Source organism: Delphinus delphis, chromosome 10 (assembly GCF_949987515.2).
Source record: "Delphinus delphis chromosome 10, mDelDel1.2, whole genome shotgun sequence".
NCBI lineage: Eukaryota > Metazoa > Chordata > Mammalia > Artiodactyla > Delphinidae > Delphinus > Delphinus delphis.
The window spans coordinates 96,729,352-96,743,674 of NC_082692.2; the positions used below are offsets into that span (position 1 = coordinate 96,729,352).

Consider the following 14,323-nt stretch of genomic DNA (forward strand, 5'->3'; position numbering starts at 1 on the left):
GAGCATTTATTAAATTTGGAATGAATATTCACACACACACAACCCTAGCATGGGGCACACAGTACTCACGCGGAAGCAGACTGACCTACCTCTCTTGCCCGTTTTTAGGTTTCAGAGCACCGTACAGGTGAGCAAGTTGCAGGACCTCGTCAACCGCAGCAAGACGGCCAGGTGCAGAGGACGTTTTGTCTGCCCAGTGATCCTGTTCAAGGGCAAGGTAAGACCACACCTTAGCCTCGCACTCCCTGAGACCCTCTCGTGGGGTACCTGGCTTAATGCAAAGTGTAGAGTCTCGTGTTCTTGGCTTTTGCCAGCCAAGTTTGGGTGATTACTGGGTGCCTGGTGCGGTGGGAAGCAGGCCAGAGAAACAGACCAATTCTGATACAACTTTTTTTGAAGGTGAGTCTAATTAGGAAAGGGACAGTCACAGCAGAGGACCCCACCCTGTGTCCTGGAGCCAGACTGCCTACGTTCTGATCCCGGCTCTGTTACTTCCTGCCTGTGCAAGGCCTCAGTTTCTTCCTCTATAAAAGGGGAAAAATAATCATGCCTACATCAAAAGTTTATGAATAGATTAGATCAGATGAGTAAGTACATTGTTGTTTGTTCATTCTTTCAGTCATATAATTTACCAAGTATTTATTGAATGTGTGTCATGTTCAGGCCTCAAGGTACATCAGCATACAAGGTACACAAAAATCCGCACCCTTATCAAGCTTATATTCTAGTGACTGTTGTTAATTTGGCTGCCCACTATGGTCTCATTTCACCTCTTTTTATAATCCTTTGGTGTATTTGATATTCCCATTTTGCAGATGAAACGAAGGCTCAGAGTGGTTAAATAACTTCCCCACGTTTACACAACTAGAGAGCTGGGGTTTAAACTTAACTGCAAAACGCACTCAAGTTACCACACTGCAGCTTAGGGCCACATGGTGTGGTGTCAGAGGAACCCACTTAAGACGGGCAGCAGTTGGGGACTTCCCTGGCGGTCCAGCGGTTAAGATCCTGTGCTTCCACTTCAGGGGGTGTGGGTTCGATTCCTGGTTGGGGAACTAAGATCCTGCATGCTGTGCAATACGGTCAAAAATTAAAACAAAAAAACCCCAGATGGGCAGCAGTGTGGACTGACAGACATGGCCTCATTAAGTGAGCGGGACTAGGCAGCAAGCTTTGGAGGAAGGGTGGGAGGGTGTTCCAGGCAGGTGCCAGCGCTGGGGGAGCATGAAGCCAGGTGCGCAAAGTCCGAGAGACTCCCTGACGGGAGCGCAAGGTACGTGGTGGAGCCGAGGATGGAAGGGACTGAATGCAGGAGGCTGGTTGCTGGCCAAGGTGTTTAGGTTTGCTGGGAGAGCCACTGTGGTTTCTGAGCAGGGAAGTACAAGATGCAAATAGCATTTTGAGAAAGATTAATCCAGAAGGAACGGACTAACAGAGAGCCTGGAGCAGGGGAGGGAAGCAGGGGTGTAGGCTCTCTATTCTTGTTTTTGTTTTTTTTTTAATCTTTATTGAGTTTGTTACAGTATTGCTTCTGTTCTATGTTTTGGTTTTTTGGCCGCCAGGCATGTGGGATCTTAGGTTCCTTACCAGGGATCGAACCTGCACCTGCTGCACTGGAAGGTGAAGTCTCAACCACTGGACCGCCAGGGAAGTCCCTTAGGCTCTCTATTCTAGTTGTCCAATATGTACCTGAATGCGCTGTGGTCTTGGTGCCTGTCGGACTATAGTCCGGCTCCCAGCGCAGATGAGGACTGGGGCAGGGCAGTGGGGAGGAGAGACACAGGGCTTGTTTCCATCCCTTTGTGCCTTCCTTTCGTAAAATGGAAGAAGGGGGGATGTGAAAGCGGGGGGTAGGAAAGGAGACTTGACCACAGGCTTTCGTGGACAGGTCGATTTTAGGGAAAAGTATGTCTGGAAGTCAAGTTCCAGAAATTGATCATCTTAAAGCTATTTATTCCCTCTTCCCCTTTGGAAAGTTCCGTGTTGCTGTAAGCTCTGGGAACTCCGGTTTAGATAACTGGACTATAACACACTGCTCTGTGGGGCATAGTGCTTGTTGCTAGAATGTACATAGGAAAACTCAAACCTGTGCTTCCCACAGTGTGTTCCACAGAATAGTAATTTAAGGATGTGCTTGTGCAAAGCATTCCCTGTCAAACAAGGGTGAGAGATAGCACGTTACTAGATTTGGCCTGACCCCCAAGCTCCAGATTCAAGAGGTACATTGGTAAGTGTGCACTGACATAGGAAAGGCTCTGAGAAGTCCTGAAGCAGAGGGACCTGTGTAGTGCAGTCAGGTCTGCTATTTCTCACTCGGCAGACCTTGAGGAAGGGACTTTCCGGAATGCATTTGGGAAAGTGCCACATTGACTGGTTTAGTCCAGTGAGATTGCAGCAGGCCTGGGAGAAAGAGCCCAAGGCAACTCACTTCAGAGGAAGGGCAAAGAGTTGGAGGGATTATCCTCTTTTTTTTTGGCCATGCCGTGCAGCTTGTGGGGTCTTAGTTCCCCAAGCAGGGATCAAACACCTTATATACGTTTTATTCCTATTGTGTTTGCAAGTCTGCTGTCTCCTCTCAGCGGTCATCCCTTTGAGGGCAGAGGCCTTGTCTTGCTGCTGTCCTCCCAGCGCCTAGCAAGTGCCCACCCAGCTTGTACGTGCAAGCTGGGAAGGTGGGAAGACGCTGCTCTTTAAAGTGGTCGTGGGCTCTGCTGGGTTCTCGGGGGACAAGTGACTAAGACAGGCCTGTCCCTGTGGAGCTCAGTGAGTGGGGAAGGTTGACCTGTGAACTAGCAGCTGAGAGGGAGATGGCAAAGGGCAGGAGAGGGTCTTCTGTTGTGAGGTGGGGATCTCATCCTCAGAGACGGGGCTCCCAGCAGGCCCCAGCCAGTGCAGTGACAGCAGTGTTTGCTACCAGCACATCCTGCCGGGCTGGGGAGGGGGACGTATGTTCAGAAGTGCCCGCTTCCTGCTTCTCTCCAGATTCAGTCCAGTGTGGCTGGGGCAGCCAAGGAACTAAATGTCTGATTGTATTTCATTTCAATTAATTTCCATTTTATAGCTGAAGCAATGTAGATTTTTTTTGGTTAAACACAACTTTATTTTGGGGCAGGACTACGTTTCCCTTTAAATGCTGAAAATAAAGTATCCTCGTTGAGATGTGCTGCGAGTATAAAATACATATTGGATTTTGAAGACTTAGTCCAAAAAATGTAAAACATGAATAATTTTTAAAGTGATTATATGTTGACATAGTAATATTTTGGATATATTGGGTTAAATGAGATATATTATTAAAAATTTTTTACAACTAAGTTCAAGCATTTAAGGGTAAGCAGTTCTCCCATGCAGTTCTCTTCCCCAACATCTGTATCTGGGTTTTAGGCAGTTAAAAGCGGAACAGGTCATCTTTCTCTTTGTTTCCTCCCTTAAAGAGATGGGGAGCAGAGGTCAGCTGCTTTTATTCCGTGTGCTAAAGTTGGTTACTACATTAGCATATCCTATAGAGCTGTATTTCTCATGCAGAGTTAGCGGCCACTCCTAATTAGGTAAGTGGAGAGCATTCAGAGTACATCCTGCTTTTTCAGTCAAGAGCGAAGCTTAAAGTACAGAAATGGCAGATTATGCTTTGGAGCCGTGAGGCCAGGGAGCAAGGTCAGGTGTTAGACTCTGCCTTGGGGTGCAGCTTCCCCCAGGTGCCGGCTCGGGACCTTCCTGCAGAGGTTGGTGCTTCACTTGGGGAGCTGGCCCTCTCTCCCATTCTTCTCCATCTGATGAGTCCTCTGTGCCAGGTGTATCTGCCTCTGTTACCAAAAAGACAGAGTCGAAAAGAGATGGGAGAACTGAGCAGAAAGAAGAATCTGAACCTTGAAAAGAACTCAGAGCTCAGCAGCTAAGGAAGGAAGGGGTGTGTGTCCGCTCTGAAAAGATTTAACAGAGTAATGCAAAGAAGACTGAGATTTGGCGCCGGCAGCTTGGATGATGGGGGAGGGTGGGCATGATAACATGTGCCAGTCAAACTCAAACCACGTACCCCCCATTGTCTTGCTTTCAGGAATCAGACCTCCCTTCTTACCATGAGAGTCTTGGGGGGTCCTCAGCCTGAGGATTGACATTTCCCTGCTGCAGTTCCTAATTACTGAGTTGGTCTCTTCAGAGTAGGGCCTCTTATCGGGGGCTGGAGATGGGTCCATGGATGGACTTGGAGATGTAGGTAAACTCTGGTGTGTACATTTTTATCCAGAGACAGTTTATCATTTTCATCAGATTTTCAAAATGCTTTTGGACCCAGAAAAAATGAAGCAGCCCCCGCAGAGTGCATCCTGCTCAGGCCAGCAGGAATCTCTGCCCGAGCCCTTCTTCATAGGCTTCCAGGACAACCCTCCCACGATTGCATTCTTGCCCCCGGCACTGGAAAATCACCCCACCCCGCCCGGGTTGTAGCAGGTTGCCTTTCTATCACCTGCCCCCTGCCCCAGGCTGCCACTGCCTCGGAAAGCCGGGTGATGCCCTGCCAGTTCCCACCACGCCCCTTTCCTAGCGGCAAAACCGTTTCTTTCCCCCTGTCTTACAAGTGGAGAAGAAGACCCCTTGGGCAGTATTCTGCAGTTTTCCAGGGACCCTCCTTACACCACCAGGCTGCGTGACCCGTTCAGAAATGCCTTCCCCCTGCCTAGTGTAACCTCCCAGCCACCCTCACAGCCTCCCTCAGCCTGTAACTGGACCGTGGGGTACCAGATACCTCCTCTCATTCCTCCTGCATCTCATCAAACACAATTTATAAAGATTCAGCCTTAAAGTTAAATAATGAAGTTCATGCCCATTGCCTGGTTTCTAGAATTCTAGCTCTTGAAATGCTCCTTCAGTGATGAGGAAAAAGTAAAAGGATAGTTAAGCACAGTTAAAGCCACTACGCTTCCTTGATACAGAGGAGAGAGAAGATAAAATTTCTTTAAAAAAAAAAAAAAACCCCAACATTTCTCCCTTAATTGGCCCTCCTGCTGCAAAGGTTGCCCTCCACTGTGCTAAGCAGTTCCAGTGACGGTCAGCTCGCAGGCTCTGGAGGGAGGTGGGCTCGATCAGGTCCCAGCTCAACCCCCTCTGTGGTACCTTAGGCATCACTTCACCTCCCTGCGCCCATCCCTCGTCTTTTCATCTGTGAAGCAGCAACAGTGCCTGCCGCCTGCGACATCTCTCTCATGGGCTTGTGTAAATCCAGTGGGAAGGTGGTGTACTTGTTTCAGTCCTGTACTCATAAACACATGTGATAACCGCCAGATCTTACCCAAGTACATGCGTGACGACCACTGAATCTACCCATTACTGTTAGTGACACTCTGGTGCCTCTCGTTTGGGAGAGAGAACCTCTTGACAGAGGCTGCAGGTTAAATTCTAGGCATACTTCGGAGTGACTGCTGTGAAGACTTTGGGCGGTGCTCCTGCACCCATTTTCCTGGCCTGGAGGGTCCCCAGGGGTTCCCCCCACTGTGTGCACTTCAGAAAACCACCTGACTGTTGGTCAGAGGGTACAAACTTCCAGTTGTGAGATGAGTAAGTTCTGTGGATCTAATGTACAGCATGGTGATTATAGTTAATAATACTGTATTAGATACATGAAAGTTGCAGAGAGATGATCTTAAATGTTTTCACCACAAAAAAAGAAGTGGTGATTATGTGACATGATGCAGGTGTTAGCTAACGCTACGATGGTAATGATTTTGCAATAAGTAAGCGTATCAGATCAGTGTGTTGCACACCTTAAACTTACACAATGTCATATGTCAATTATATCTCAAGAAAGCCTGGGAAAAACCGAACCAAAAAACTCCAGAAAACCACCTGACCCTGAAAATGCGGTTTCTCTCCCAGCATATTTGCAGGTCGGCAACGCTGGCTGGATGGGGGGAGCTGTATGGACGCACTGGCTACAACTATATTTTCTCAGGTGAGCGTTGAGCTGCACCGTCTTTGACTAAGAACAGGAAGCCAGTGGTGGAGAATAGCCACCTAGGGCTGCAGTGGTGTAGGTGGAGGGGCAGCAAGCTGGGGGATGGGCAAGGGCCCTCCTTTCGTCACCTGAGGAGATGCTGGGTGTGACGAACACTGCCAGGCATGTGGGGCTTCGGATGCTGAGAGAGGCAGGAGTGTGGTCCTTAGGGTGTAGCCGGGGGGAGACTGGTCAGGAAGCCCCTGGGTGGAGCCCCTGCCTTGGCCTCGGTGCTGACCGCAGGTTTCTCCCACAGGGGGTGCAGACGACGCCTGGGCAGATGCAGAGGATGTCACGGAGGAGGACTGTGCGCTTCGGTCAGTGCCAGGTGGTTATGGGTCTGGGCTTGGGTTGGGGGCAGGCGTCTGAGCGGTGGTGGCCATTTTCCTACTGACGGTCATGACCTCATCAGTGGTCCAGGTGAGTGGATTGGCTCCCTTCCTCCTGCTGCCAGGCCCACGCCCCTGCAACAGGGTTGTTGAAGTCCACCCTGTAGCTTCACCCGAAGCTGACTATGGACTACCTGAGCAGTCTGTGCTCGCCAGGACTGCAGAGCGAGTGCCCCAACCCTGGGGTTCCTGGCACCCCAGGCCCAAAACACAGGCCAGACATCCGTGTGTCTTCAAGCCCCACGGTTTCCAGGGTGTGACGTCTGGCCTACCAGGTGATGCACAGCACACCCGGCCCGAGGCACAGGGCAAGCAAGGACTGTGGTCCCCACGTGAGAGGTGTGGGCACTAGGAGCTCCACAGCTGTGTGATAGGTGCCATAAGGCGCTTGCTACAGAGGAATGTTTTAGGCTCCCTTAAAGGGAAGGAGGGGGCTGGCTCCCACTCTTCCTACCTCCTTTCCAAATATTTTTAGAAAACGGCAGTAATGGTTATTTTGGAAAAGCTCCTTTGCATGGTCTGTACCACATGGAAAGTCTTTAACTGGTGTCGGGTGTCTCCGGAATGCACACCAGCACCCTGGTCAGATCAGCCGCCCAAAATCATGGCTCGGTGCATGAAAAGGCATCTCGCTGTGCCCGGCTTCTGCCCGTTAGTTCCAAGAGCAGTGGCTCTGGCTTGTGCTCAAGAATGTTTGGCTCTTCCCCCGGGATCAAACGACCTCTGCCCCAGCCAGGCCATCTTCCACAGTGCACACTGTTCTTGGTGAGGAGTCCGCTGGGGACAGCAAAGCAGTGGGCATTACAAAAAAAAATTAATGGTGACTTTATTCGTTCTGCTTTTGCCTTTATCTGTATGACTGATCAAAAGGCAGCCTGGAGATTAGGAAAATTTTATCTTTCTCCTTGCTTCAGCGGCCTTCTAAGCAGAGGGAATTCACTTGCTAATATTTCACAATCAGTTGATAACATAGCTCTAAAGAGTCCATCTCCCAGTGAAAGTTTCAATCTGTTACATTTTGAGCAAGTCATATGGCTAAAAACGGTCATAAATGGGGAAAGGGAGGGGGGTGGAGAGAGATAAACTCTAATGGAGGCTCAAAGACTCTATCAGCCACTAGCCTGCTGCTTTTTAGAGCTCAGAGATTATCTTGAGTCTTCTGGCTTCACGTCAAGCAGCGCCAAAAATCCCTTTTCCGCCCCAGGTGCAGATCGCTCCTCTTTGAAATGCGTCCCAGAGAGCGGGATAATCACTTAGAAAGTCACCTTCCCTGGGAGCGGTTGTCCTCTCTTGGCCCTCCCTCTGTCTTCTGGAGAAGAGAATCAGAAATTCTTCTGTAGAAACTAGACTTCCTTGAACGCGCCCCTCACGCCCCAGAGTTTTGTGGATGAATGTGCAGTGCACCTTCTCCCTCTGGCTCTTTGTTTCAGAAGTTCCGACACGCATCTTTTTGATAAGGTCAGAGGGTATGACATCAAGCTGCTCCGGTACCTGTCAGTGAAATACATCTGTGACCTGATGGTGGAGAACAAGAAGGTGAAGTTTGGCATGAAGTGAGTGCAGGGCACCCCCTGCGAAGTGGGTGGAGGCCGTGTGCTCACAGGCTCGTGGGGTCGGAGATGGCACAGAGCAGTTACAAGGGCACACTGCGTGCCAGGCCTCGTGCATCCTCTCCCTGTATCCTCACACAGCCCTCCTTGCAAGGAGGTTCTAGTGTCTCCCTCTTGGAGGGGAGAAACTGAAGCCGGAGAGGTTAAGTCACTTTCTCTGGGGTGGTGCGGAGAGCACCAAGGGAGCCGTGGGTCTCTAACGTGTGCTCTGCTGCCGCTGCGCCATCTCTGGTAGATTAGAGTCTCTTTTAAAGTGGATCGAAAAAAATCAGTATTTACTCAATTTTTATGTCCTGTGTGGAACAAATCTTCTTACGGTAAGGCAAAATTAGAAACAAATGGAACCTGGGTTAGGGTGATGAAATTTGGGGAATTTTTCCAAAGTGTTGTTTATTTTTTATAATAGCCACTTTTAATTTTGCCAAGTATGTCTTAGAAAATAAGCCACACTGAGGCTGTTACAGCTCAGCAGTTTGCAGTCACCTGCACATCCCGCTGTCTGTCAGAGTAGTCCTGTGTCTCTCCGATGCTGCCTGGGAGTGTCCGCAGTGGATGCCGGAGAAGGTGGAGACGAGAGTCCGCCCCAGGGCCCCTTTTGGACAGTGTCTCTGTTATTTTGCTCTTTTCTCACTCCGCCCTGCGGGTCAGGGGGCGATGCTGCCTTTGGGGGAAGCTTGTTCCGCGGCTTAGGTCCCTTTGCGTTGCGGGTGCTGTGGGGTCCGGGGGAGTCGGCGCTCTCACCTGGTGACTTGGGGTAGAGGCGGCAGAGCAGTCGCATTTCTTAGTCGTTCTAAGTAAGCCCCCTGGAGGGCATCATTCCTAACTCTGAACAGTAGTTTCTATAGCAGGAGGATCATTTGAGCTGTGGTAATGCTTGTGGGGAATGGTGTGCGTGTGTTGTGATGCCGTAACACGTTGTATCCTGTCTTGTAGTGTCACCTCCTCCGAGAAGGTGGACAAAGCCCAGCGCTATGCCGACTTCACTCTCCTCTCCATCCCGTATCCAGGTAGGGGCTCTTTCCAGGGTCTGGTCAAGGGACAGGCTTCCCAGGACTGGGGCTCTTTGAGGCCCTCCTCAGGCCCTGGCCACTTAGGTGCACAGATGCCCCGGAGCTCTCGGACAGGATCTGCTGTCGCTCAGCATAGGGCAGTGCAGCTCCTGGTCCTTGGCTCTCACCTTAGGGTAGGACGCTGTCCTTGTGTGTGTGTAGGGGGGCTTTCCCCTGGGAGCGGCCCAGGAATGGAGTCCTGGCTCAGGTCCTCCCTACTGCGCTCTTGAGCGAGTTACTTCACCTCGCCCAGCCTCAGGTTTTCTCAGGTATCACTGGAAGTTGGTGAGGCTTAGCTCAGGGTCTTGTTGTGCGGATTAGGTGAGGTCAGGTTTATCGGCGTGCTCTGGGCAGCTAATGTGCTGTTTCGGTGTGAAATGACATCGTTAGTCCTCCGTGTCAGCAACCATCTATGCTGCGCTGGCTGTTGCCGTGGTGAGGATGTAAGTGCTCTGTCCCCAGTTGCACGTGGTTGGTGGCCTCACCGTGTCACAGAGCACCGTGGTGAGCACACAGCTGGCTGCATTTGTCTCTGGCACAGACTGTATGCGACCTGTGGCCAGGGCAGTGTTCTCTGCACTGGATACTGAAGCTGCGTTAGTCCAGTTTGTAGCGTTTAAGCTTTCTTTCTGGCAACACCTGCTCGTTCAAGGAGGTATTAGAGCCCTCAAGGTATTAGAGCCCTCAAGGAGGTATCAGCACCAAACTTTGTCAACAGACAGTAGAAAGTGGACTCTTTCTCCTTGAAACCTCTCTCCTGCTCCTCAGCAGTAGCACCTGCCTTCAGTCCTGTGCTGGATCTTGTCTCCTCATCTTGGAGCCATGTGGCCAATAGAGAGCAGGCTGGTGACCCCAGGTTGCAGTAGAGACACAAGGCCTTCTCATTAGAACCTCAAGTTCATCCAGTGCCTCGTGGGCAGAGGGTATATCCTCATCAGTGTGAGCTGGTGGTATCCAAACCACGACCCCTGTGGCCTGGCTGTCTTACAGTGGCCTCCTTCAGGGTCTCTCCTCACTCTTCTCTGCTAGCTTGGCATTTGGTGGCATGTAGGGCTGGGCGTGCATTCCAGTCCCAGCACTGTGTCCTTGAACAAGTCCCTTAACCCTTCTGAGCATCAGTTTCATCCTGCATAAAATGTGGTTAATGATGCTTACTCTGGGCGAAGTGCCAGACCTGTCCCTGACAGGTGCCAACACCAGGCCGAGTGACGAGCGCCTGGGAGGAGAGGCTCGCTTTCGGCAGATGCAGAACCATGATGATGATGCCGTGGGCTCGGCAGCGTCAGAGATGTGTCAAGACAGGGATGTCCCCGCTGGGGGTCTGCACTGGAGCTTTCCTCAGGTAGCTCTAAAGCTGGCTTTCGGACTAGGCTCCTGACTCTCAGGAGATGCTCTGGGGGTCCCCAGACTGAAGTGCTCTCTGCCGAATGCACGGGAGAGGGCGGGGTTGGCTGAGGAGCCACGCGTCAGCTTTCTTTATTTGTGTTCAGCTTCTCAGTAACACTTGGCTTAGAAAAAATTGTTTTGTGGGACTTCTCTGGCAGTCCAGTGGTTCAGACTCCGTGCTTCCACTGAAGGGGCATGGGTTCGATCCCTGGTTGGGGAAATAAGGATCCCGCATGCCGCATGGCAGCAGCCAAAAAAAAAAAAACCACCACACTTTAAAACAAAGAAAAGAAAAGAAAAAAATCGTTTTGCTCCAGAACAGTAGCACAATATCCTTTCTGCTGTCGTTGGGCAGCTTGTTAAAAGACTCCTGAAATATTAACTAACACCTTTTGACCCAGTTATTCATTAGGCCATAATCCAGCCTGCTTGGGCCTGTAGATGTTCATCATGTCTGATTATACCAGCCAAACATGGGAAATGTTTTCATCAATCAGAATAATGATGATGTAACTGATGGTACAGCCATCCATAGTAGAACGAGATATTACATAGTCATAGAAAAATGCTTAAGGTGCTAATAAGCAAGATAGAAAATTAAATACTACAATCTCAACTATGTAAGAGAAAAAGTGCTTACACAAAATGGTAAGAAAAGAAAACGCCAGAATGGTAAGATGATACCATCTCTCTGTGAATTTTTTTCCCCCATTCTTCCCAGAATATCGTGTACTGCATCTGATAGTTGTGTATGGTGTTGAGGGGAGATTAAGAGGCATCAGTAAAAACCCAGAAGCCTAGGTGGCAGGAGATGCTGCTGCACACCCAGATGAGGGGACAGGAGAAGCACTTAACTTGCTTACCTTAATCACCTTGCTTCCTCTGCTCATGTTCTTAAATTTCTTTACATGCCTACATTATTATACTTCATAACAAAATTGATGTTATCCAGACCAAGTCCTGAAATGCACTCTGCTGCCATTTCAGGGGTCTCTGTTGAGCCCTCTGATGACTTTGAAGCCCAGACAGGAACTGCGGTGGTATCAGTTCTCTGTCAGACTAACTTAGGCTTAGACTAGCCCTTGAAAACGGGAAGTGTTCTGGGAGCACTTCCTTCAGGGCACCAAGATAGACGGGGCCAGAAACTCCCCAGCATGAGTCTAATTTGTTTCCCTCTTGAGCGAGCGTCCGTTCTCACTTCACTTTTGGTCCTGTCTGTTTGCCTCTCAACAGGCTCAGAAGCCTGTTCAGGTAATGAATGTCAAGGCATTGCCCTGGGTACCGAGGCTGCTTTAATTCTCTCCGTTTCTCACAGTTGCTTCTGCATTATATGCTGGTCAGAGCTCGGCCTGGAGCCTGCAGTGTTGATTCAAGCGCTCAAGTTTGAGAAAACAGAGCACTTTACGGGAGTTCTGAGGAATGATTGGTGTCCCTCCTACTCCCAGGCTCATAAGCTCAGGGCCTCTGTCTGATATTTATATTTCTTCTTTCTCCCAGTGAGGCACCCAAGAATCCGCTGAAGTGTTAGAGCTGAGGATTGATTCCTGACTTCCCCATCCACAGTGAGGCCTGGGGGATTCGAGTGCAGGAGTGTGTGGGGTGGTGAGAGCCAGGTCTGCAGAACACACAGGCTAAGTTTCCAGACCTTCCTCCATGAAAGAACCTTTCCTTTCTTCCCTGGTGTGGCCCCAGACAGGAGCATGTCCCAAGAGGAGCTGGAGAGTTCTGTGTGGATGTTTATGGCCTGTGGCTACTTTGACAGAATTCAGGCAACTGTTTTGTTGCCTTTGGGGACCTTACCAGACTTGGACCTGTGGCCAGAGCCTTGTGCCCTCTGGAGTTTGTGTTGGTCCTGGTGGAGGAACTGAGAGGAGTGCAGGCCTCGTTCTCCCCAGGCTGAGCTGCAGGGTTGCACTGGGGCTCTCACTGCAGCGGTGGCATGAGGATGGCACCAGTATGCTGTCACCTGAGTGCCCCTTGTCGCAGTGCTGTGCCAGCTGTTTTATACGTATTGTTTCATTTCATCCTTAATCACTTTACAAATGAGAAAATCAAGGCTTAGAGAAATTAACTTGTTCACAGTCACAGGGCTACATGAAAGGCTGAGGTTTGAAGCTGGGAACATTGCCAAGGCCCTTTTCTCTCCACTCCTCTCTCTGTTCCTGAGGTCTTACCCTGGTGGTATTTCTTATAGTTTTTCTGGTGAATGATACAGAAAGCACATCTTGGCAAGGTTTGTTGGAGAAGGACGTGTCTCTTTAGCGCCTGTCCCATTTCAGGCACTGTCCATGGTCCTTTCTCTCATGTTACGATGTTCGGTCCTCACTGAAAGCCTGCGAGGTTGGTACAGGCAGACCTCATTTTATTGCTCTTCGCTTTGTTACTCTTCACATATTGCATTTTTTACAAATTGAGCATTTGTGGCAACCCTGTGTCAAGTCTATTGGAGACATTTTCCCAGTATTTGTTCACCTCGTGTCTCTGTCACATTTTGATAGTTCTCACAATACCTCAGACTTTTCCATTATCACTCCATTTTTTATGCTGACCTGTGATCAGTGATCTTCGATGTTACTACTCCACCTCACTGTAGGCTCAGATTATGGTCACCATTTTTTAGCAATAAAGTGTTTGTTGTTTTTTTTTTTTTGGCCGTGCTGTGTGGCTTGTAGGATCTTAATTCCCTGACCAGGGATTGAACTGGGGCCCACAGCAGTGTACCAAGTCCTAACCACTGGACCGCCAAGGAATTCCCTGAAGTATTTTTTATTTAAGGTATTTTTAAAATTTAAGATATATATATTTTTTAGACATAGTGCTATCACACACTCAATAAACTATAATACAGTGTAAACATAACTTTAATATGCACTGAGAAACCAAAAAATTCGTGTGGCTTGCTTTATTGCGGTGGTCTGGAATTGAACCCTCAGTATCTCTGAAGTGTGTCTGTAACAGGAGGGAGGGTGATCCTCCGTAACTAGGTAAGTTGCTGAGAAGGTGCTGCCAGGGTTCAAACTGTAAACCGCGCTGTTGTTCTCTGGCTGTTGGCACTTCAGGGACTTGTAGGGCAGAGGGACCTGAAATGAGAGAAGAGTGACCAACAACCAGTGAGCACAGAGGGAGAGAGACACAGAGGTGTGCAGGCAGGGGCTGCCTCATCGGGAAGGTCTCTGGCTAGAAACCCAAGGAGCATTGGAGGCTCCCGCTCGCCTGGTCCAGCCTCCACTCATGTCATCTGGGGCCCACTTTGGAGTGTGTGCGCTGGTGGCCGCCCCGGTCCTCCAGCACCCAGGGGCATCTCAGGACACTGGGCCAGGAAGGGTGGTGTCACGACTCTGCCCTTCTTTTCCAGGCTGTGAATTTTTCAAGGAATATAAGGATCGGGATTACATGGCTGAAGGGCTCATTTTTAACTGGAAGCAGGTATGAGCAATAACATTCATCAGCTTGGGTCTTCTGTTTGTGAAGGGAAACCAGCCAGTAATCTTCTTGGGGAAAACAGCTACCCTTCTCATTTCTTTGCTCTTCCCTGAATGAGTCTCATTATTTTTCCCTCTGTCCTCCTTGTATGTACATGTTTAAACTCTCATCATATATACTTTTCTCTCCCCCTTTAATTTCTCCTTTTCTTTAAAAGAGTTTTCAGGGAAAAGGTAGGAAAAGTCCTTCATTTTTGCTCCGCTCTCTGTGTGAAGAGCTCCTCCTCAGCGGGTGGGAGCAGCCCAGGAGCTGCCGGAGGCTGAATACGCTGATCACCTCTGTGTCAGCCGTAAACACTCAAACGCCAACTGAAAAGCTCCACTTGGCAGCAGTATCTGGTCCCTTTGATTTTTAAGCCGTCACTCCCAGGGTGGCACAGGCATCTGGCCCTGAGAAGGCGAGCACTGTGGGGGGACAGCC

General features: G+C 49.8%; 1 protein-coding gene across 3 annotated transcripts in view; it reads left to right on the top strand.

Moving 5' to 3' along the window:
• Positions 1-14,323, top strand: part of MTMR14 (myotubularin related protein 14) — a 43,218-nt gene that overhangs the window by 7,583 nt on the left and 21,312 nt on the right. For 2 of the 3 annotated variants that reach the window (XM_060023003.1, XM_060023004.1), the window contains exons 3-8: positions 109-217; positions 5,869-5,944; positions 6,243-6,303; positions 7,806-7,928; positions 8,919-8,992; positions 13,776-13,846. In XM_060023003.1, the coding sequence (XP_059878986.1) occupies positions 109-217; positions 5,869-5,944; positions 6,243-6,303; positions 7,806-7,928; positions 8,919-8,992; positions 13,776-13,846 (514 nt within the window). Of the gene's footprint in view, positions 1-108; positions 218-5,868; positions 5,945-6,242; positions 6,304-7,805; positions 7,929-8,918; positions 8,993-11,229; positions 11,246-13,771; positions 13,847-14,323 lie in introns of those variants that run through there. The other variant, XM_060023005.1, reaches the window with a different exon arrangement.